Source organism: Empidonax traillii, unplaced genomic scaffold (assembly GCF_003031625.1).
Source record: "Empidonax traillii isolate 1590-97213 ecotype Southwest subspecies unplaced genomic scaffold, ASM303162v1 scaffold808:size486820, whole genome shotgun sequence".
Classification (NCBI taxonomy): domain Eukaryota; kingdom Metazoa; phylum Chordata; class Aves; order Passeriformes; family Tyrannidae; genus Empidonax; species Empidonax traillii.
Window position 1 is genome coordinate 456,273 of NW_020956001.1, and position 23,381 is coordinate 479,653.

Here is a 23,381-nt window from a genome sequence, read left to right on the forward strand (position 1 = left end):
AGGGGCTTCTGTCCCAGAAGTGAAAGTCTGGAGTGGTGGGAGTGTGACACCCAGAGTGGTCCTGGATGGACCACTCAGCCAGAAAAGTTTCCTTAATATCGTAGCCATTGTGTGTCTGTCCTCTGAGAGCAGCAGTCGCCTCTTGGCATTTGCGAACAACAGCTGGAGGCAGTGCTTTGCTGCTGGCACTGAACTTCACAAAATGTATGTGTTACAGGAGCTTTGCTTTTCAAAATGAACTCACAGGCCAGCTTGGTGAAAGTGTTGTGAGTGTTTCAATCAGACTTCAGAGCACAAGCTTCAAACTTGTCATTTAACTAGAGAGGAAGGAAACAGCTGGGACATTGCAACCTGGAGCAGGAAAGAAAAGCAAAAGAAATGTGCTGAGTGATGATTTTGGGAGTGTTTTCAAAGTATGACTTAAGTGTCTGAAAACATACTCTAGAAAAAGTCGTCTCTGAGGTTTTACCGAGTTTTTAACTCATTGAGTTCCTGCGTTTACTCCTCTCTCTTTTTTTTTTTCTCCTTCTCGCCCCCCATGTTCTTATTCTGATGTAATTGCTTGCAGTTCAGAATCCCAACTTTGAAAGTCAGTGCTTGCTTAGCTAAGGTGCATCCAGGCACTGTGTCTCTGTGTGTGTGTGTGTCCTTAGCCGGGCGTGCTGTTGGGATGAGTGTGTGTTCCTATGTGCGAGTGTCATCTAAGCTGGGCGTGGTGGCAGTGCTGGGTGTGTGAATGTGCAGACATACTGCTGCTTGTTACCTCCTCAGGCAGTAGCCCTGGAGGGGTGTAGGCTCCTGCTGGGTACCAGGTTGAATAAAGAGGTAGAGTGGAACAAGTGAAAAGTAGGAGGTGCTTTCTTTGGTTGCTTGTTTGAAAAGCCATGATCAGGAAAGAGGATTTTTGGCTGACTGACCATCCAAGTTAGTGATGGAAAGAAAGCAGCATTTTTTAAGATAATACCGGGAAGAAGTGAGTACTCCTCACCAGTAAACAACCAGTAGTGGAGTGTAGGAGTACTGGAGGTCCAGGAGGCTGTCAAACCGTCCTGTTGGAGCTCATTTTACTTGTTGATGCCAGTCACTGTTGCTATCAGAATATTAGTCTTGTTTACCACAGCTGGATATAGAGGAAGTCCTTACAGTAGTCCTACAGGTCACGAACAGTTGGTAGTTATTGTGATTAATTATAGGAGCAAGTAAATCCAGATTTATAATTTGTCTAGCAAAAAGTTAGTCACTTGGGGGTATCACACACTGATCAGTTCTGGGCAAAACCATGGGGTAGTTGCCACGGGATTTGGCTGAAGTATTCAGAGCAGCATACCCTTCCGATCACTGTAGATTGATCCTGTCCTGTAGAGATATGCAGAAATTAGTGTGAGACCCACTGCTGCCCAGTACTGGCACTGAACACTGAGCAGTGACACAAATGTGGGTGATGCAGGGATTGGTTAAGTAACAGATCAAAAGAGGATCATCGGGGACAGCCAAGTTGCTAAGGGAGCACTCTTTTAAAAATTGTATGCTCTTGTGCTGCAAATAAGTACATTTAGACTCCAGAACATGCATGTTAATCCCTGTCAGAATGGTAATGGTATTTTAGAAAGCACTGTTTTGAGAAGGGTTGGAGTTGCAGGGTGCAAGCTATACCTGAGCTAGTTGGATCTTTGAGTGCTGCAGGGGAGGAAGAGCAGAGGGTGGAAGGGGGTAACCACCTTCCTGCATGTGGTATGAGAAGGACCCGGTGCAGAGCACAGCATCCCTCACTATGTAAAAGAGATCTTTAAAGCTGGAGTGGGATAGAAGCTTTCAGAGAGAGAGAAGAAAGAAGCTTTAGAGTACCTTATCAGAGATAAAAGAACTGCCCAAGTGGGTAAAGCTGATCGGTGTGCACTTATTCTTCCCTGAAAAAAAATACCAGTACTGACAGAACTCCTGAGTACCTCAGAGAAGAGCATGAAGAGCTTATGAATGGATTAGTTTGGATAAGGAGTGTGTTTTTACAGCGAGAACAACTGCCAGGTAGATATCATTTTAATATCCTCAAATTAAGACTGGATATCCGTATGGAAGTTTTAATCTTTTGGGGAAGACATTTCCGAGCAGGTAGCTAGATCAGTGCTGTAAGGAAAATTTGAGTAGATGTTCTATCCTTGTCTTACACGTTCAAGCCTCATTTCTCTTTGTGCCTTGTCTAGGGACTAAGGACAGTCAAAGCTTGCACTGGTTAGTGATGGTGTTAGCTAAGCTTAGCCTTTTTGCAAGCTTTCCCTTAGTACATCTGGTGTAGTTGCTGTACTCCATCTTTCTGGTGAGCACTTAGACCCATCTTAGTCCCCCTTAGTCCCCCTCCAGCCCAAAAGGCATCCTCTTTGTCTTTGGCCTTGCTCCCTTCAGCTCACTCCTAACTTTGCCTAAGTATTTCTGGGGAGGAAGAAACCTGCCCCAGATGATAAGGTTTCTCCCTTGCTACAAGCAGAAGCTCAGAGGGGGAGGGTGGACAGAGATGGGATCACTTATTGTAGTGCTAGGGTTCACAGGGTACAAGGGCTTAGGGATCTGTAGCCCTGGGTTTTGGCTGGAGGAATGCAGGCCATTGGGCAAACAAGTGTTCAAGAGCTTGTCTGTACTCCTAGCTTCCTGAATTCTGGTCTCTACCATGCCCTGCTACCTAAATATAAAGGACAGAGCAGCAGGGTTGCAGTCACAGTCCAGAAAACCTTCTGCACAAGCCAAAATAATTTTAGAAGGTAGGGCAGGGACATGGTAGGAAGTGAGTACTTGCTGAGTCCTAAACCTGTCCTGCAGTTTGGCTGTATATTCTTCCCTTTTCACTGTCATTCTGCCTCTGGGCTGTTATACACTTTTCCTATACATTAGCAGAGCAAAAGCAGAGTTTTTTCCTTTAAAAATAAAAAAAACCAGGAGAGAATAGATTTGGCCCTTCAGAGAGCACAGTGTGTCAGACAGAAAAGTATTTGGTAGTATCTGTTCTCCATGAGGGATGGCCTGAATCTCAGGTCCAGCATACTGATATCCAGAAAAGTCCTGGGTATCAGTGTCTGCAGCTGTGGAGAGTGGAGCACAGGGGCTGACTTGCAAAACATCAGAGTGCTGGTGTTGCTGGTAAAGACGAGTCTGGCCTGTGCTCCCTGACACAGAGTTCCTTGCAAGTGCTGTCCGTGGGAGTTGTGCTGCAGGCTCCTGGGCAGGAGATGGGGTGGCTGGCTGTCTCACAGGCACTGACTAATCCTTCGAGCAGCAAAAGTCGCTCTTCTCACTTAGCCTCAGGCTCCTTCCTAGCTTTTTCCTGCAAATGCCACTTACCATGCTGAGTCCCCAGGTTTTTGTGGTTGTCAGGGTGGCTGCTGTATGAAGCTTCCTGTGGGGCTGCTTCCCGCGTCAGCTTTGTGTGGTACCGTGCAAGAGAAGAGCATGGGAACATTTGCCTTAACTAAGTCCAGGATAAGAGTGGATTTAAGTGCTTTGATTTATAAATAAACAGCATTGTGGCCAAGGTAGATTTAAGCAGAGCTGGCAACAGCCCTGCTTGGGAAGGGATCTCTTTACCATATGGCCTGCTGTTGGACTTCCTGTCTCCCACTAATCCCTTAAGCCTGCTTTAGCTCTGTTAATTTCTCTTCTTTCCATTTTTCCCCCAATGGTCTGTCTCAGTGGTGCCTGACTGCTAGTGTTCCTCGGCCAAGCTTGTGCCTGCAAGTGGGCCAAGCATCCAGGCTGCCTTCTGAGCACCGGGTACCATGTGGCAGGGCCCCAGGGATGGTGGTGCCTGAATGTGTCCCATTCTCTCTGTCTTACAGGCTCTGCAGTCTGCGCCTGAAGAAACTCACGGTGCTGAAAGAGCTGGACAAAGAGCTGAGCTCTGTGCTTATCGCTGTGAAGATTCAGGTAGGCTCCTCTCCATGTTGCTGCCTGATGGCAGCAGGCCAAGCCTGTCCTTTTGCTCTCTGTGAAGTGCTGGTCTGCATGTCCCTTGCCTTGTGCCAACCAACCCCTTCTGTCTCTGTTAGCACCCTTGAGGAGATTTTGGCTCTCAGGCCGGTGGGACAGCAGCAAACTGCGTGGTGTTGGTTTATATCAGGGATGAATTTGGTTAGGCACTGGGACAGAATGTGCTGTGCCTTCCTGCCCACCTCAGCCAAGGCCCTCCTCTCAAGCTGCTGTTCAGACTTTGGCTTCCCACTGTTCCCAACCCTTTAGACAGGGTCGGTACTGGGTGGTTTCTGGCAGTGCCCTCCATCCAGATCACTCCCTGGGGAGTGAAGGGTGGGAAGGGTGCTAGGGATCAGCATCACCTCTGTGCATAACTTCTGCTAACATTTGTACCCTGCGTGATCTCAGTTGCCTCTGCTGTCTCTCCCTTTCTCTGTGCATCTGTGCTGGGCCTGGTGCCTCTATTCTGAACCAGGCAGAGTGGAGGGGAGAGGATCTTTTCACCAAGGGGACAGGGAATTTGCCACTATCTCGGTATGTGCAATCCCCCCACCCTCTCTGCAGCTGGTGGTGAAGAGATAGGTTCATATGAGGGCAGGCCTTTCCACCTGCCGAAGGACAGCATGGAAGCAAGATACATCTGAGTGTATGTTCTCACCGCAGCCCCTCTGACCCAGCTAGGGTGCTGGTGTCCTTCCTTCGTTCTTGTCAGCTGGCAGGAAAGCTGCTGATCCCATTGAAAGCACCATGAGGGAGAAGCTCAGCAGCTTTGTGCTCCCACAGAGCTCTTTGTGCCGCACACATTAGGATCTAAATCCCGGATTAATGCTGGAAGCTGCAGTATTAGTGGAGCTCTGGGAGCTGGAGTTTGTCTTCATGGCAGATCTGATTCACTTGCGCAGAAGAAACTGAAAGCAAAATAAGTGAAATGTGGGGCCTGGAGGGAGGACAGCAGGAGGATACTGTGATTTACGCATTATTGTTCAGTGTCCCACTTTGCTGGCCTTTCCATCACTGTGTGTATGATGTCATTTAGGAGAGCTGAAAGCATTGGGACCCCTAAGGCCTGCGCCCCTTTGGTGCAGGTAAGGAAACAACCTGGGCAGCAGAAAGTGCCTGGCCCCTGGAAATGTGGAAGCAATCAAGGCTGGGCCACAGGTGGCAGCTTGACAGGACTGGGGGGCTGGGATCCAGACCGGAGCTGTGGGTCCCTCCTGTCTGGGAAGGCTATGTTGGTCTCACTTCTCTCCTGCAATGTTGGCCCAAGCTGTGTGTGTTTCATGGGTGTGGGGAACTTTGGGTTCCTGTGCAGGACCCCTTATACCTGGACTGATATGTTCTGAGTGTGTAGGTCCTCAGCTGCCCCCTCTCATGCACTGCAAATGTGAGACTGTGGAATAGGCTGCACAGTGGGACTCCAGCTCTTTCAAACAGATCACCCTCATCCCAGCCACAGACCAATCTTGCACCCTGATGGCAAAAGAAATTAATAGGCCTCAGCAGTTTGAAGCCACAGGGGCTCTTCACTGCAGTGCTTCTTTTCATGCCATGCCATGGAGACTGCATTCAGGGACTTGATTTAAACATGGTCACCTCTTCTCTGTATGGCTGCATAGCTATGACTGCATACTGGTGTAGGCTCCCTGCAAAGTTGAAGAAGAATGAAGGAGAATGCTTTTGCCTACATTACCCTGTGGCTTAACATTCGTTGTGGGAGTGGGGTGGATCTGTGTGCCTCCTCAGGCTGACCAGCCACCTTGGCAGGGTTTGGGACTGCTGGAAGGCAGATGGAGGCTGTAGGCAGCTTCAGCACAGCCTGCCTACATTGTGGCCTCAGATGGATCCATCCCTTCTGCTCCTCTCCTAGGTAACAGATGAGTCACACTAGTAAGAAGCTGTTTGAAGGCTGCCCAGTGAGCACTGCCTTTTCCATCTTTTGGATGGAAACAGCTGATGCTTCTATAGAGGACCTGCAAATTCTCAAGGGGGCAATTGGGGACTAGAGGAAAGGAGAGCTATCTTTTCTCTCATTTCAGTAGCAGCTCTGTTGGGTTCAGAAATTTGCTGCTCTGAAGAGTAGATTGCATGGAAACAAAGCTCTGACCCTGCCTGAATGGTGCTGACACCAAGAAAACAGCCCCAGTGCTGGAGACAGTCTGCTCAAAAAATGTATGTGACCCAAAGGACAGTGTAAGCCTGTCTAGAATACCTGATCTCCTCCTCACAGTGATCATGCCCTTCTGGTCTTAAAAGATAGCTGCCAACGGTGCCATGTGCTGTTACCTGCTCCTTCCTCTGAAAATACCACTGTCAAAGGGCTAAGGGCGCTTTCTACGTCTACAGGACTTACTCATTTCCCACAGGTTATTTCAATATATAATGTTCAGTGACCTTGAGTGAGAACTGAACTATGTGAAAAACAGGATTTAGTCTCGTATCGCTTGAGTGATCTTTAAACCTTTATCTCTTGTTATTTGTTTTAACAGACTGGAGATGTCATAGAGCATTTCCTTCTGTGTGGTGTTCAGCATGGCATTAAGAGATTTGGATGTGCCTGGCTCAGCTCCATAAAGGAGCAGATACCTGTCTTGGTATCATAACTGATTATGTCATGAAGGGAAACAGGGTGTTCCCTCTCGACAGAGAGGCTGTAGTTCAGAAATACCCTATCTTGAGCCCAGAATAGAGAAAACAATCAAAGGAAGAAGAAAGCAAGCCCTAGCACTCACAGAACTTTCAGTTCCTGTGACAGGTGCTGTGGATGCAGATCCTCCTGCAGCTGCTTGCAGGATACAGCTGGTGACTCGGGTTCAAACCTTGGTACTGCTGTAGAGGGATGATATTGGCAGTCACTGCATAGCAGACCAGAGCGTGTGCTGCAAAATAGGCCAGGCTAAGAAGTTCATTTGCCTCTGCCAGGCCTACCTGCTGCTCCAGCCCTGCTTCCTGCAGGAACTTGGATTTTTTACTCTTTCTTGCTATGCAGAGTTTTCTGTTTATATCTCACTTATACTTTGTTTGTATTCTCTTTGCAACCACTTGTTTTTCACTCCTGCCTGGGTAATTCCAACTACACTCTAAATATGCTGATGATATTAATGGGCTCTTCTCTTTCAAATTGCACCTTTATCTTGAATTCTGGTTGTACTCTGTGGTTAGTGCTTTGCTGTCTCCAATACCATGTTAGTTCTCTCTCCTTTTCCAGGTGTGATATGTTCTTCTAGCTTCAACTGTGTTATAAACAAGACCAATCAGGACAGATTTATACCTGAAACTGGGGATTGTACCTCACAAACCAGACCTGGACATCATGTGCCTTTCTATAGTAGTGAGAGCTCCTGTGTGTTTTCAGTTTTAGATAGTGAAGCTCTGTGGCCACGACCTCTCCCTATTGCTTTTCACTTCCTTGACACTCTTTGTTAGCTGTGATTTTCGTTGTAACAGTCTGATAGAAGGTTTTCCTGTAGTACTCATAGGGATACTCCACTGTTGTGCGGAGAAATTTGTCTTGCCTGACATTATTCAAATTGCAGAACAGCTGAGCTACATCAGGTGCTCAGTGCAATGTCCAGTAGAGGTTTGCATTTCTCAAGAGATGGAGAATCCTCAGTACTTCTGTGTTCTTGTGCTTGTATTGTGATAGTGAAACAGCCTTTGTCCCAGTCCTTGCAACGCCACATGGATATGCACTGGCATTTCACTGAGGGACTGGATTCATCTAGGATTGAGGCTGGGTGTGTAACTTCCATAGTGGTAGATGACAGTAAGGCACAGGACAACAATGTTAATGAAACCTTCACTCACTGGACACGCCACCCAGGGTATCCTCACCTTTCCTTTTCACACCTCTTTACCCCAAAATAGCATCTTCAAGAGTAACTGCGCTAGCATTTGTGTTTTGATGAAAGAATGAATCTTTGGTGGATAATCTCTCCCTCAAACAGCAAATGGTCACTGTCATTGTGACTACCTGTCATCTGTTATCAAAGGAGAGTTCAGGAAGGGAGAGTCTCAGTGCAGTTTTGGCCAGGAAAGCTCACAGATGGTGAAGGGGATGAGCTCCACTTCCTCTCTTCAGTTTTGGGAAGACCTTTCACAGGAAAGCCTTGGTCCTGGCACAGACTCTGGGAACAGCATTACAGATAGCTTTTGGGAGGGTCTGCAAGTTGTGCCACCCTGCAGTCAAGAGAGCCTGCTGCATGCAGACAGCACTTTTCATCCTGCATGTCATTCAGTGTCTTCGTCAGAAGCCAAGACATAGAGATAGTAAAGATAGGACAGAAGTAAAGGAAAGAGTTGGAGTGGGTACATAATTAGAGTGCCTCTCTTACTGTCCTTCTAGGGAAAAAAACATACCTATATGTGGAGAGATAAGGACTGCTGCCTGAGGAGAAGGCTAGGAGGAGTTTTTTAAGACACAAGCTGAGCAAGCAGAGGGACCCCTGTTCTCCTGGGACATCCTGACTTGGTCCCAGAAGGAGCCATTCTGCCAGCTGTGCTTAGACAGGGATCTGTCTGCACTGGGTCTGTCTACTGCAGGGCAGAGATGTCTCCAGGTCCTGTCCGTTTTCTGGCCAGGCAGTGTGTTGGGACCCTTTCCTTCCCTCTGCATGGCTCCCTCTGGCTCTAGGAGTGTTCCCTGCTCAGTGTTAGACTTTCACTCCGCATGCAAAGAGCCAGATTAAGCAAAACAGACTTGTGAAGAGCAAGTGCTCCCTGGCAGGTAGTCAAGGAGAAGGGACTCTGGCAGCTCAGGAGAAACTGCAGGCTTTTGCAAAGCTTGATAGGTGTGAGTAAGGTGGCTCTGTGAGGTGGAACTGAACAGAGTTATGGCACTTTCTTCTTTCCTTATGGACTGTAATCATCATTGACTTGTGTGTGTGGTGCAGTGGGGTCTGTGGTCGAGCTTAGCTTACAGTGTGTGTCTGCCAATGTCATTGTAGGGTTCAAAGCGAGTCCTGAGATCAAATGAATACGTCCTCCCGCCTGGAGGCCTGATGGAGACCGAGCTGGAGCTGACCTTCTCACTGCAGGTACCTGGTGTTGCTTGGTTCCCTGGGCTTCTTTGCCTGGCACTTTTCAGCAAGCACAACCCTGGGGCTAAGTGTGAAAGGCATAGTCTCTGGGGAGGGACCTCCTGTGATTGCCCATGCTCAGACCATAGCAGCACAGATTCCTGCTGCAGGCCAGCTGCTCCATTGCTCCAGGGGTTGTTTTGCTGGGCATCGGGATTTGGAGGATGATGAATAGGTGCAGGTGGCCTTTGAGGGGCACCTCAAAACTCAGCAGGTCAGATCCTGCTGTACATCAGCACTGAGAAAGAGTTTTCTACCTGTGTGTCATGCTGAGCCCTGCGCTCATGCTGCCATTCCTTCCCCAGTACCCACATTTCCTCAAGAGAGATGGCAACAAACTACAGATCATGCTGCAGCGGAGGAAGAGATACAAGAACCGCACAATCCTGGGCTACAAGACTCTTGCAGTGGGCATCATTAACATGGCCGAGGTACAGGGAGCTGGGAACAGAGGGGAGCCTTCCTGGGCACAGAGCTGGGCTGGTGGACAGGCCCTCATTGCTATGAGTGCTCTGGCTTGTTGGTGGGTTATAATGTAGAGGAGGTGGGCTGCCAGCTGCCATTGTGTCATCCTGTCAGGGAGCTTGTCTGTCTGTCTAGGTGATGCAGCACCCAACAGACGGAGGGCAACTTCTGGGCCTCCACAGCAACATGAAGGATGTGAACATCCGTGTGGCTGAAATCAGCATCTACTCTTTGTCTAGTCAACCCATTGACCATGAGGACGGGAGCGTCCCCTCAGGTCCTAAAATCAAAGCTTCAGGTGTGTTAGTGCCCAGACCTGAAGGCGAGCACTTGGGACTGGACGTGGGTAACTGTGTACCCCGGTGCCTGCCAGCAGTACCAGTCATTTCGCTGGAGCCACCACAGGCATTGTGCTTAGCTGGGCGTTTGCACTGTCTGCTTTCAGATCGCTCCCCAGACATTGATAACTACTCCGAAGAAGAGGATGACAGCTTCTCCTCAGAGCAGGAGGCCAGCGATGATGCTGTGCAGGGCCAGGTAAGGGAGGCCTGGCAAGATGGCTTATGTCCTGATCCTGTTTCTGGGGCTAAGAGTCTGGGGGTTGAAGGTCTTGATCACCCTGAGCTCTCTCATCTCCCTCATAAAACACTTGGCATGGTTTCAGAGGACAGTGAGCCGTAATACCTGACAGCAGAAAGGACTGTGGGTTGCTGTCAAGTCCACAGTGAGGCAAGGGACTTTGGAGAGCCATAGGTCTCACCCATCTGTCTTTGGAGGTGTCTGATCTGCAGCAGAAAACCACTGCTAAGCCCCCTCTGTTTGGCACCCTGATTTTCTTCTGTCTCCCTGTGATAAAAGGCCAGAGACTGCTCACTCTCTGAGAGAGAACAGAGATTTTAGGAAGAAGTCCTGTCTAGGTCTGAAAATGGTCAGAGGTGGCTGACTCATCCCAGTGCTGTGATGAGCTATGTCACTGTGTTTGCTGTCCTCCTGTTGTGACTACCTGTGTTTGGGGCCAAAGAAAGACTTGTGGTAGCATGCTGATCAAGCACAGGGATGAACCCCTGTTCAGGTTGTTATGGCCCACCCCTGAAGGCAGGCATAGCTGAGGCTCTTGTTAATAGATCCCTTGGGGCAGATTAGAGTGAAGTGACACTGAATGGTGTTTGTATATGGCAGGTTTTATTTCAGAACACTTTGGTTGCAATGGAAAGGAGATATGTAGCCATTTTGGTTGTTATTATCTGTAGTAATATAACAATATAAAAGTATGAAGATATCACTTAAGAAAATATATAAGGAAAAGAAAGGAAGGAAGGATAAGGGTAGATAGTGAAGAGGAAAGATATTACCACCTGTGGATCCAGTGATGAGACTTGATTGTTGCTTGGTTAAAGTGATGGTCACAGTCTTGATCTGTTGGGGGTGGGGGAAGCCCCAAAAATGTAGAGTTCAATGGGTTAATCTATGCTCAGGTTTAGGTGGGAATGCCAGATACCCTGGTTGGGGTGGAGGGAGTGGCACAGTTTTGCACTGATGGCAGCACTGTGGATCTGTTGCAATGCTGTGGATCAGTCTTCTGGTGGAAGGCCTCAGGAATGAGTCTGGTGGGCTTTGGGGTACTTTGGTTTATGATACCTTCTAAGACATGACAGCAGCCTCTCACATCACTGTAGTTGAGCTAGTTATGCCCCGTCGGAAGGGATGAATACCTTCAGGCCTACCTGTGAATGTCCTGAAACCTTCCTGGGGTGATCCAGTTGTGTAAGGGGGGACATTGGCATTATCCCACCTATCAGGATCTGCTTCTTAGCAGCCTCTTCCCTTATCTGGCTCAAAATCCAGTTTGTTGCTTGGTTTGTCATAGTCATTCTCTGGTGATGGGTGCTCCACCCCCTCTGCTCCTGAGCTGTTCTTATGCAGATCAGAAGTTTCTCCACCACACATCCAAAAACTCTCTTCCTCCCCTTTAGGTGCAAACCTGGTCTGGCAAAGCACTCTGCTGTTTTTGCAAATGACTGATTGTTTGAGTCATTAGTGATTAACATTTCAGTCTCTCACAAGAGTCCTCCAGATTACTGGTCTCGTGTCCCTGGGAGTTGTGCATTTTGTTAAGGCTGATCCCTGGAAAAAATGTGGGGGTTTTTTTTGTGACTCTGTGTGCTGCACCCTCTGAGCTAACTCTGGAGAGGGGAGAGCAGGAGAACAAGACATGTTTCATAGGGAAGGCTGATGAGTGCCGAGAGCAGAGTTTTAGGTTGCAACAAGGACTGTTGCAGAAAGTTGCTGTCTCTCCTCCTAATCTTGCTGGTACATTTATCTCTGGAGGGGCCTGGGGGCACAGGTGCTGGGAAAGAAGATCTTATGGGATACAGTGCTAAGGAGGAAGAAGGACCTCCATGGAGAGAGGTAGTGGAAGTGAGAAGCAAGACTCTGGGAGCAGAGTGGACCAGAGCTTTTCAAAGTGGAGGGCAAGTGTGGGGCAGGAGAACTAGGAAGTGCTGCTCCCTGAACTCAATTGCTCTGATGTGTTGTGACTTTTTTACCTGCAGGATCTGTTTGATGAAGAGGATGACTTGAGGAAAACCAAGAAGGCTAGGAGGAAAATGATCCGAACCACATCAATGACCAGAGTAACATCACCATTTACAATGTGATCAAAGGGATGGAAGGGATTCACTTTGTCCCCTCCCTGAAGGCAGTGAGGGGCATTGGGGAGGGGAAATGATGACCCTGGTGCAGAGCAGGGGACAGCCCCCTTGGCTCTGAGGAGAAGGAGCAAACCTCTTGCCCTTAATAAGCTAGCTAGCTTGTTGCTCAGAGCTGTACCTCAATTCATGATCTGTACTGTATTTAGCCTGGCTTCTTATCAGTGATGATCTGTAAGCAACACAGTTTTGACTTGCTGCTGTGACATGGTCTCTTTCCTTTCCTGAGGAAGGGAAGGTAGGCACAAAGAAAGATGAACCATTAGCAGCTCCTCTACCTGTCTGCAGAAGGGAGGAGCTGCTCTGCCAGCCCCTTGCTCTCCAAGCTTCTTCTCATCCCTGTTGACTTCAGCCACCTTTTTCCTGAGTTTGTTCCCCATCTTTTCTTGCTTGAAGGCAGTATTCCTCAACCAGATGGTCTGGGGAGAAAGGAGATTTAAATGGAGTGCTATTCCAGCCTGTAGCAGAAAAAGTATGAACCCTTTCATCCCCCTTCATGCCCAGACAGTGACTTCTTGTGGAGTACAGAATTAGTCCAAATCCTACAGCAGATTTAAAGAGCAAGAGAAATCATGGCTGACCTTGGACCTGTGGACCAAGAAAGGAGCTGACAGCATGTTAGAGAAAGTAACTGTGGCTGGTATGTTAGTCATCTTGGAACGTGGTTTGATAGTTTTGCTGATCTTTTTTCTTACCTTCTTTTGTTTTAGCAACCAAACTTCAAGCAGAAATTTGTGGCTTTGCTGAAGAGATTTAAAGTGACAGAAGAGGTAAGAAGCAAGAAGGCTACCCCACCTGGCAATGTCTCTGGCAGATGTGTAGATGTCAGAGTGCTGGTTCCCAGTCAGTGGGAGCACAGGGCATGAGCTGTAGCTGCTCAGGGATGTGCCAAAGGTGGTGTGAGGCACGGCACAGGCTGGGCTTTGGCTTTTCCGAAGCCTTCTGCCTCAAGAACATTGCTCTGAGCCTTGTGCTCAAATCAAGAAGCATCTTCCTACTTGGGAGAGGTGCCCCAGGAAGAATGGTTCTATCACATACTGGCTCTGAACCAGGAGCTGGCATTGCGGGGGCAATACTGTCCATGACTGAGAGCAGGCTAACATCAGCCTGGGGGTATCTTGCCTTGGCTGAGAGTCTGCACTAAGTGTGAAGCACAGTCAGTGAAGGTCCTTCCAGATGTCTTAACTGCCAGTAAGTGTGATGGATATCTGAGACTCCTTTGGCTGTTATGCTTATGGCACCCTCTTTTGGCCTAATGGCAATGTCACTGGATTCTTCCACAGCCTGCATTTGGCTCCCTCAGGTGGGAACGATGCCATGGTGTGCCTTGTGACAGTCAGGCAGCTTCTACGTGCCTGTTCTGGGATGCAGGTAACTCCATATCTCTTCAGTGTCCTCTGGGTTTGGTCCCACAGGTCCTGGACTCTGACCCTGTAGACCAGACCCAGGAGGTGGAGGAAGACCTGGGCTTGCTCTATGACAGCCTGGAAGAGTGCAACAACAGTGACAGTGGCCCAGAGATTGAGGACAATGAGAGTGTGCACAGCACACCCAAGCCCACCCTGAGGTAAGAGTTGAAGGGAGTCCCTGGCCAACAGCAGTCTACTGGATCTGAAGAAATGCCTTCCAACGCTTTTCTGTTGCTTGGGCTAATGCAGGCTTTGTCTTGTCTCCACTCCTATTGCCATATTCTGTTGACACCTCTAGCTCCTCACTTGCATATCCTGTTTAATAAACTCAAAACTGCCCATTAAATCCATCTTCCTTCACACTTAGTCTCAATTTTCTGCCAGCCCAGCATCTGACACTTACTGATCTGGAAGAGTACCTACTTGATCTAAGCCCCAGCTGCTCCCAGCCTTCATATCTTTCTGCCAACAGTCCTGGTGTTTTCCGGGCTCTCCACACTGAAGCATGCCTGTCTTTTGAGCACTTAGTGACTGCCCCGGGCCAGTCTTTGTGTCCCTGTGAGATGTGCACGCTGTATTCCCAGCCTTTCTGGAAACATGACTAGCAACCATCAGCAATGTTCCTCACCCCATTCCTCAGGCACTGGTGACTTGACTTGCTCTGCCAAGTACTGCTGACTTGGTATGGTGGTCTCCAGTGGACCATGCAGTGAAACCAGGCTTTGCTTCCCTGTGATCTGCGTTCACCTGGCTCTTCTGCTTTTGTGCTGTCTTTTAGTGAAAAAGTCGCCTTTTAGTGTCTTTCTACTTGACTGCCTCATAGTGCATTGGGTCTCTTCTAGCCAAGCTGAGCTCACTTGACATTGATGTTTCTATAGTTTTTATATATAGAATCATAGAATCATTAAATGGCCTGGGTTGGAAGAGACCTTAAAAATCATCTAGTTCCAACCTCCCTGCCATGTAAATATATATATAATATGTATATAGTATTTAAATATAATTTGGCTTAGTTGGTATCCCTGCTGAAGGTACTTAGCAGGAGTAGCAGACTTGGTTTGTTGCAGGCAAACTGGTTGAAATAAAATCTACTGGATTCTGGAACCCATGGGGCACTGGGGAGAAAACAAGAACATGACAGAAGTAATGTTTTTCACAAACCCTCAAGCCATTGTGAAGGAGACACCAAACATGTGGATAAGGAGCTGCTTAGATGATCTGCTTGACTCCAAAAGGAGTTCCACGTGGTCTTTCATCAAGGGAAACAAAGGTGTTGTGGGAGAAAAAGGAAGATGGTCAGATAACGTTTTATGTATATGAACTCTGTGAAACTGTAAGAAAGGTCTCTTGAGTGTATTTAAATGTAAGACCCCCAAGCTGGTTCTGCTAGTGTCTACTTGCAAACATCTGGTCACTGGGACAGCATCCCAGAATGAGCACTGGTTTGTGCTGTACCTGCTGTTACAGTCTTCCTGGGCTGTTTGGTGCTGTCTCTGGAAGGACAGCCCATTGGGCTTTGACCTGTTCTTCAGCTTGTTCACAAATTGTCCCTGGCTTGGTTTGGTCTTCAGTGCCTCGTTTTCTGGCAGTGCTGAGTGTGTATCCCTTGAATTCACATTACTGTGTCTGTACTTTTTCTAAGGAGATGTGGAAGCTGACTGCCAAGGTGTTTAGTGTACACTTCATGGTTCCCGTGGTTCCTGCATAGCCTTCTCAGGTGGTGAGACCTTCCAGCCCAGCCTGTAAATTCGAGGTGTGATCCTGATGTTGGATTTATTGTCATAGACAGCCTTGCTAGACACTGTGAAGGTCTCTGTGGAGCAAGGGCATTAAGGTAGTCCTTAATGGTGAGCAGTTGCCAGTGCTCTGGATTTGGCCAGTGGTGTTGGGAGCTGATAGCCATCCTTTTGATCAGCAGGGAGGCTATGCAGCTGTAGGCTGCTCCTGCACTGGGGCGAAACTGGAGCTGGAACTGAGGCTGTTGGGTAAGTCCTGAACAGTCAAACCAACTGAATGAAGATCAAAGGTGAAGGAACGAATGTCTCCATAGATGACTGGGAAAATAAATGGGGGAGAAAGGGAGTAAATTTGCTGAAAATGGAAGGAGGCTATGCAGAAGGGCTGGAAGAGAGAAGAAATATTTTATTAATAGGAGACATAATTTATCCCAGTGTGACCTGGAGAAAATGTCCCATCAGGGCACAATTCTGACTAAATCTGGAGCTTTGGTAAACAAACATGTTGTGAGCAACTGGTCACTGAGCCAGTGGGGGGAAAATCAAACCTTAACTTGTCCCAACCAGTGTATAAACACTGCTGCTGAAGAGCTGCTCTGTGGTGGGAACCGTTGTGTATTTACAGAGGTGGAATGTCCTTTTAGTAGCAGTAAAACCTGACAAACACTGTCATGCCTGGCAGTACAGCGTACTCTATACAAAGGAGGAAGCATGTTAAAAGGAAAGTAAAATGAGGAGGTATCCTGCAGAAAGCTGCAGATATATCCAGATGAGGACAGTAGAAAACAACAGAAAGAAACTCTGATATCAGAGTCCTAACAGAAGAACTTCCTTATGCCTCTGTGGCCATCCATGGAAACCTGCAACTTGACATCCCATCTGTGCACTAGGCAAATCAGGAGAAACATTTCCTGGGAGTTAATGAGCACATACACACAGCTTGGAGGGAATCTGGCTCAAGTCTCCTGCAGGAAAGTCACACGTTGCAGATGGACTATGGTTGCTGTAAGGGTCCTAGGAAAACTGGCAAGTGAGATTCAGTGATAGAGCCTGCTTGTTTCCTAAAGACTGGTCTTGAGCAGCCCACAGGATGTGAAGGGTGTCCTTGGCAAATAAATAATGTCTGGAAAAAGGGAAAGCAAAGGTGGAAGCTCACACTATAGCAGCAAAGACTGTCCTGGCTGCCCCAAGAGAGTTCCTCTGTTGACCATGGTAATTTGGAAATGGGACCTTGGAATTGCACTCTGCAGCTCTACCAAAAGGTCATCTCAGAGACTAAAAACAGGCAGATTTAAGTACTGTGCTGAGATGTGGTTCTGTGTGCAATACTGTGATCTTCAGAGCCTTGGGAAAGGGGAAAGCAGAAAGAGAAGTTGGAAGATGAGGTTCGAAATGTGCTGCAGCAGCAGGCAGAGGCAAGGAGCCATTCCTGGACATGGGGAAGCAGAAGGGAAGGTAGCAGAAATCTGTGGGAGCTGTGATGGTGCAGAGGAGGCAGAGAGGTTCAGCAGCATCTTGGAGTTGTGGTGTTACAGACCGTACACCACTGAGATGGTGGCAGTTCCTCACCTACACTGCAGGGGTAGGGGATCACTTGAGGGAGAAAGCACTGTTGGCTGGGAGACAGGGATGCTTCCTTCAGCTCATCAGGGTCTCAAGTGGCACTGATGGCAGGTCTGCTTCTAGGCTGTGAGTTGCCCAGACACTTGGGTGTCTGGCCCTGTGTCCCCTGGGGGCCTCTCCACAGTGCTCTGCTTGGGACAGGCCGGTGGGGGTGTGCTGGGATCATGGTGACTTTGTTCCTCTCTTATTCCTGCCTTTTTCTCTCCCGTCTGTCTGTCTGTCCGTCCGTTCGTCTGTCTGTTTCTCTGCAGGCGTTTCTTTGAGGGAGTCTCTCATTCTGGTTCCCAGACTGAGATCGGCAGTCTGCACAGCCAGAAAGGGCAGGATCAAGAGTCGGGCAGCCCTGTGAGTTACACCACCACCATCACCACCACCTCTTGCCCCCTTCCCTCCCCAGCCAGCCCAGCACCCCTACAGTGCCTGCACTCTGAGACCACAGCTCCTGGCAGCACCTGCCTGGGGCTGCTCCTTTCCTTCTTTCCTCCTCTTTTTCCCAGCTTAGGCAGACAGGTAGCGATGGGGGGCATCCTCTGGGGCTGGTCCCAGGGGGACGCCGGGCTCCCCTGTGGGAGCATGTGTTCTGTGAGGCCAGGTATGGGTCACTGGCAGCTTCCCTGCTTGGCATGTTTAATCCTGCTCTGATCCCCCTCCCTGTCCCCTAGGGCGAGGCAGACAAGCGGAAGCCAGGAGCACAGCGGCCACAGGAAGAGCCAGGAGTGGAGGTCCCTGCAGTGGTGAGTCCAGGCTATGAGATGTGGAGCTCTCTCAGGCCCCACCTTGTTTTCTGGGGTACCAGGGTGCCCACCAGCCTGGGAGCAGGGCTGGGAAGACAAGTGGATTGTGCTGGAGAACAGCAAGAGTGGAGGGAATGTTAGAGTCTGCAGGAGATGCAGCCCAATCCTCTCGAGGCCCTGCAGCCTTGGCTCTCTGGGCCTGTCTAGGATGATGGGCATCCATGGGTGCAGGGCTGTTCCCTGCAGGAGAGGGGAGAGCATTATGTGTGAAGTGACTGTGTGTGGCCCTCAGGAGCTGGCTGCAGAGGAGCCATGTCCACGGCTGGCCCCCACAGAGGCTGCCGCAAGGGAGGGCAGCGTGGATAGACTGGGCCCTGGGACCAAAGCTGAGCTCCCCAGTGCCGTGTCTCCCAGGTAAGGCAGGTCTGTGCCTCATGCTGGAGCTGTGTGGGTCCACGCTGGCTCTCTGGAGTGAGTGGGAATTGGTGGAAATGAGATTTCATCAACAGTTTTGCCTCTCCTGCTTCTCACTCACAGCAAGGCAGAGAGCAAGCAGTTGTGGCGTCCCCGCAGCACCTCTGTGAAGGACCGGCAGAGCTCAAAGGGACAGGGTGGCCGCGCCAGCAGCCTGGACAGTGAGAGCTCTCCAGACTCGTGGCACAGCACCCAGGTGAGGCACTGGGAACAATCTCACCTGGAGGCTTCTCATTTGAGGGCTCTGCCAGGTCTTCAGCCTTGGGCAGAGTGTCCAAGGCGGACGATTGGGGTTAACCTTCATGGTGATGCTATCATAGGTGCCCCGAAAGTCTGTTTACGATCAGCTCAACCAGATCCTGGTCTCAGACGAGCAGCTCCCCGAGAGCATTGTGCTGGTGAATGTCGCTGAGTGGCAGGGGCAGGTGAGTAGGCGTGATGGGAGCTGGATGCATAGGGGCAGCTGTAAGCAGGGTCCTCAAGGATTCTCCCAACCGTGGCATGTCCTAGGGAAAACGGCACCAGCCGTGTCCTCCTCTCCCCCAGTGTGGCCCTTTCTTCAGGGAGACAATGCATTTACACAGTGCTGAGCCACATACAGAAGAGTCTCGTGTCTCCTCTGTCATGTGCCACACAGCAGCACGGTCCCAGAAGGGCTGGCTAGTGGACTGTACCTTGGGCCCTCACTGCTTGGTCCTGGCACCCAGGAACCCCCTTGGTCAGAGCTTTGCTGGATGCCCTGGCAAAAGGCTCCCTTCCTCTGCGGCACTAGGCCCTGGGAAGCAGCAGAGGTGTTTCCTACTAAGAGATGGAAGAACATTGCCTGCCATTCCCAGGGAGCTTTAACTGCATTGTCAGAGCTGGGATCTCCAGGCAGGGGAGCATGTGAGGCCTCCCTGCCTCATGCCAGCTGTGTCCATGTGAGGTTGGGCCCAGCCTCTGATGAGTACCTTCCTCCCCTGTACCTGGAGGAGTTGACCACTAAAGGTGAGCAGGAACATTTACGTGTGTGCAAACATGCAAACAAACAGTTAGACAAAACACCTCTGACACCTCTTTGGGATCCTGCAGCCACCTCTGACATCCAGAAACAGTGCTGGAAAATTTTATGGTGGAAGGAGGGGCTTCCCAGTAAGTGTGGTGAAGTCTTGACACAGGCTGTGCATTCTTGATATATTCCTGCTCTAGCACTTGTCGTGGATAGGAAAAAAGGATCAATGCCTGCTCCCAGACCCTGTCAGTATCTTCTAAGCCCCCTTGTCTAGCATGACTGCCTGTTTTACCACCATTAAACTGCATGCAGACACTTGAAGAGACACAGAAGGATTTTGGAGTGCCACACTGTGGGAGAGCAAGAGGAGGGAATGAGCAGAGGTGGACTGAGTGTATAGCTGGGCCCTGCCGTGGGGTGGCGGAATTTAAATCCGAGGGTCTCTGGACCAAACCAGTTATGTCAAGGAGCACAGCCTGGTTCTTGGGATGGTTTTACCCTTGCCATGGCAAGGGTGGTGACTGCTGTGCTCAAAGGTGAGAGCAGAGGGCTGGGGCAGACGGCCTCTAGAGCAGAGCTGGGAGGAGCAGGGATGCTCAGGCATGCAACCATGAGTGACCTGATGGTTTCAGCCTACCCACATGGCATGGGTGGGGACAGGGGTCCCAGCTCTATCCCAGAGGGCAGGGGGGGGCCAAGGCAGGCATGCGCTGGTGCTGGCCAGCACAGCCATGCCCCCAGGGTGCCTTAACCTGAGTTCTCTGCATTGGCAGTACGTGAGTGAGCAGCTCCAGGCGCACAAGCAGTTGGTCGTATCCACCTGCTCCGTGGCGGACATCCAGGCAGCCTTCAACACCACTGTGTCCCGCATCCAGCGATAGTGAGTACAACTTGGGCTCAGCCTGGTGGCTCCACGTGAATTCAGAGAAGGGCTGAGTATGGCCCTGGCTCCCCAGGGCTCATTAGGACCCTTTGGAGTTGTGAACATTGCTGTAAAAACAAGTGTAGACCTGGGGAAAGTGAGGGATCCCAGTATTCCAGTGCTGCTTTTGCCCCTGGCAGTGCACAGCAAGCTGGAAATTCTCAGCGATGGGTTCCTGTCAGCTGGCCTGACAGGGCATGTCCCCTGGCCCACCTGCTGAGCTACTGCACATCCCTCATGGTCTCCTTTTCTCTCCCTTTGGCAGCTGTAACTGTAACTCTCATATGCCTCCCCCGGTGAAGGTGGTGGTGGCAGGGGACCAGAGCTACCTGAGTGTTGTCCTCCGTTTCTTTGTGGAGCAACTGGCCAGCAAGACACCCGACTGGCTCAACTACCTTCGCTTCCTTCTTGTGCCGCTGGGTGAGAGCCCCTGTGAGCCTGGTCCCAGGGCTGTCCTCTCCTGCCTCCCCAGACTCCCCTGCCTGGAGCCAACGCTGCCCTTCTTACCCACAGGCTCTCACCCTCTGGCCAAGTACCTGGCCTCGGTGGATAACAAATACAGCACTCTCTTCCTGGACACAGCATGGCGGGAGCTGTTCAGCAGGGCTGAGCCACCCACCGCAGGTGAGGAGCAGGGCAGGGTGGCATCAGCAGTGCCCTGATGGGAGCCCAGCTGCCACTGAGACCCTCACGGCTCTTTGTGCCCACAGACACTGTGGACATTGCAGGCCGTGTTGCCCAGTTCATCGCTGGAGCCAGCCTCTCTCACCAGCTTCCCATCTCTGAGGCCATGCTGACATACAAGCAGAAGAGGTGAGCATGGCCCCAGGGCACTTGGCCTCCCTCATGTGGCCCCAGTCTGGGCTGTGCTCAGGACAGGGATGTGGGACACAGGACAAGTGAGTGAGGCTCTGCATTCCACTGAGAGCAGCGTGGTGCTGAGGGGAGCTGGGGTTCCATAGTGAGAGGCCTGCAGCATCATTCCCTGCCACCTCCCGGTGTGCTTGGCCCCTCCAGCAGCTGTGGCTGTGACAGCCCCAATGGTGGAGACCAGCTGCCAGGGCTGGGATGGGCTGGGCGGGGGCTGCAAGCTGGTACTGTGCTGCCCGGGGGTTGACGCTCATGTTCCAGCTGCACTCTCACCTCTCCCTTCTCTTGGTTTCTGGCACTCAAGGAAGAGAAGTCTCTATTTTGATTTTTATATCAGGTATTGGCTTGTGCTTGCTGTGCCGCTGCCTGGCCCCCCCCACCTTCCCCCATGTGCGTCCATCCCTCTTGCTGTGCAGAGGAGCCGTGACCCCAAAAGTGGGGCAGGGCTGCCCTCCCGCATGCAAGCCCTTTCCCAGCCCTGGAGGGGACAAGTCCTTGCCTCCTTGTGTAGTGTGCCCTGTGCTGCCATGTTGGGGACAGGGGGTCCCATGGGAGGGAGGGCAGAGGAGACTAACCCTGGGGCTGTGAGCCAGCACTGACCCCTGCCAGTGCGAGGGTGCCTGGGCGCTAGGCTAGTCACATGGCACTCGGTGTTCAGCACACCCAGAACCCTGACCAGCCTCTCTTCCTTCTCTAGCCCCGACGAGGACTCCTGCCAGAAGTTTGTGCCCTTTGTAGGGGTGAGTGTTTTGAGGGGCCAGCAGGCCATTGGGGCTGAGGAGAGAGGGGCAGCACATAGCCCTGCTGGTGCTGGCTGTCCTCTGACTCATCTGTCCTTGCAGGTGGTGAAGGTGGGCCTGGTGGAGCAGTCTTTCAGTGCCTCTGGTGAGTCCTTGGGAGCCCACAGTCCCCAGCTCTCTTCTCCACTGTGGGAGGCCCTTGTTGGGGTCCCCCAGCCCCCACAACCCATACTCTTCCTCCGCAGTGGACTCAGATGATGCCACAGTCTGTACCCCCTCCCTGCTGAGCTCAGCGCCAGCCACCAGTGGAGCAGCTCCCTATGGCAAGGAGACCGTGAGCACTCCGCCACCCTCCCCGTCCGTCAGCAGCGGCCTCTCGGGGGCTGGGTAAGAAGGCAAGGCGCGCTCAGCCTGAGGCAGCAGGGGCTGGGATAGGAGCGTTACTGGTGCTCCCAGAGCAGGCTGCAGCTGGGCAATTGGGAAGGAGCACGGGCAGCACCTCTGTGCTGCATGGTGCTGCCCATCTTGCCCAGGTCTCTGAGCCCCGGTGTGGAGGTGATGGGCCTGCAGGTGGACTACTGGACAACACAAGGGCTGGACAGGAAGAAGGAAGGTGACAAGCGGGAGACGGGTATCAAGAACACGCTCAAGAGCAACTTCCGCTCACTCCAGGTCAGCCGCATCCCTGGCACAGGGGAACTGGTGCCCCCCAGCACCATGGCCATGACTGTGGTCACCAAGGAGAAAAACAAGAAAGGTAACCAAGCCCACTCTGGGTGCTCTCTGACTGTGGGGCCAGAGTCCTTTGCAAAAAGGGCAGGAGGGAGGACAGGGCTGAGAGCTGGCCTAGCAGGGGCCAGCCCTGGGGCAAGGGCTCCCACCTAGTGCCAGGTGGGGACATCCTAACATTGGTCTTGTCTGGCCTTGGCCCCCAGTGATGTTCCTGAGTAAGAAACCTAAAGAAAAGGACTTGGAACCCAAAAGCCAAGTCATCGAAGGGATCACGCGCCTCATCTGCACAGCCAAGCACCAGAACACCATGCTGCGAGGTGAGGGGAGGTATAAGCCTCTTGGGGCTGCAGGGCAGACCAAGCAGCACAGGCTGGCTGTGGCAGGGTTGTGCCTCACTGCACCCTCTCTTCTCAGTCTCCATAGATGGGGTGGAGTGGAACGATGTGAAGTTTTTCCAGCTGGCAGCTCAGTGGCCAACACACGTGAAGTACCTCCCTGTCGGTATCTTTGGCTACTCAAAGAGTGTGTGAGACATGGGGGCATCCTGGAATGGAGCTGCAGTGGGTTGCAAGAGGAGACAGAGAGATGGACATGCTCTTGTCCCCATCTTCTGTGGCCAGTCCCTGCCTGCTCTATGGAGGGGGGATACCACACCCCCACCCTGTGGGCCAAGACCCGTGAAGGTGAGGCCAGTGAGACCGGGTCCATGCACCCTCCAACACCAGCCAGGGCACCATGCCATCTGCCTCCCATGACCTCCAACAGCAGCCTGGGACAAGGGTTGGCACCAGCCAGCAGGGCCCCAGGAAGGGCTCTGGGCCTCGCTCTCCACAGATGCACCTGCCAGGCCACCCCTGCAGCCAGCCAGGGCCCCAGCTGGGCTGGGCCTGGGCAGGTTCCCCAGCGCTGCTCCGTGCAGGGGGCAGGTGCTGAGCAGGGCCCGCC

The 23,381-nt window shown here is 51.2% G+C and overlaps 1 protein-coding gene across 2 annotated transcripts in view; it reads left to right on the forward strand.

The window, feature by feature from the left end:
- The window catches only part of LOC114066755 (phosphofurin acidic cluster sorting protein 1-like), a 61,038-nt gene extending 37,693 nt beyond the window's left edge, over positions 1 to 23,345 (forward strand). The window contains exons 2-25 of one of the 2 annotated variants that reach the window (XM_027901709.1): positions 3,825 to 3,912; positions 8,901 to 8,990; positions 9,338 to 9,463; positions 9,633 to 9,795; positions 9,943 to 10,034; positions 12,050 to 12,130; positions 12,916 to 12,975; positions 13,621 to 13,772; positions 17,225 to 17,318; positions 17,636 to 17,707; positions 18,000 to 18,121; positions 18,245 to 18,377; positions 18,502 to 18,606; positions 19,946 to 20,052; positions 20,360 to 20,514; positions 20,608 to 20,718; positions 20,805 to 20,907; positions 21,269 to 21,301; positions 21,662 to 21,704; positions 21,807 to 21,849; positions 21,950 to 22,091; positions 22,238 to 22,461; positions 22,640 to 22,753; positions 22,851 to 23,345. In XM_027901709.1, the coding sequence (XP_027757510.1) occupies positions 3,825 to 3,912; positions 8,901 to 8,990; positions 9,338 to 9,463; positions 9,633 to 9,795; positions 9,943 to 10,034; positions 12,050 to 12,130; positions 12,916 to 12,975; positions 13,621 to 13,772; positions 17,225 to 17,318; positions 17,636 to 17,707; positions 18,000 to 18,121; positions 18,245 to 18,377; positions 18,502 to 18,606; positions 19,946 to 20,052; positions 20,360 to 20,514; positions 20,608 to 20,718; positions 20,805 to 20,907; positions 21,269 to 21,301; positions 21,662 to 21,704; positions 21,807 to 21,849; positions 21,950 to 22,091; positions 22,238 to 22,461; positions 22,640 to 22,753; positions 22,851 to 22,966 (2,569 nt within the window). In that variant the 3' untranslated portion in view covers positions 22,967 to 23,345. The remainder of the gene's footprint in view (positions 1 to 3,824; positions 3,913 to 8,900; positions 8,991 to 9,337; positions 9,464 to 9,632; positions 9,796 to 9,942; positions 10,035 to 12,049; positions 12,131 to 12,915; positions 12,976 to 13,620; positions 13,773 to 17,224; positions 17,319 to 17,635; positions 17,708 to 17,999; positions 18,122 to 18,244; positions 18,378 to 18,501; positions 18,607 to 19,945; positions 20,053 to 20,359; positions 20,515 to 20,607; positions 20,719 to 20,804; positions 20,908 to 21,268; positions 21,302 to 21,661; positions 21,705 to 21,806; positions 21,850 to 21,949; positions 22,092 to 22,237; positions 22,462 to 22,639; positions 22,754 to 22,850) is intronic. The other variant, XM_027901710.1, reaches the window with a different exon arrangement.
- Positions 23,346 to 23,381: the final 36 nt, after the last annotated feature.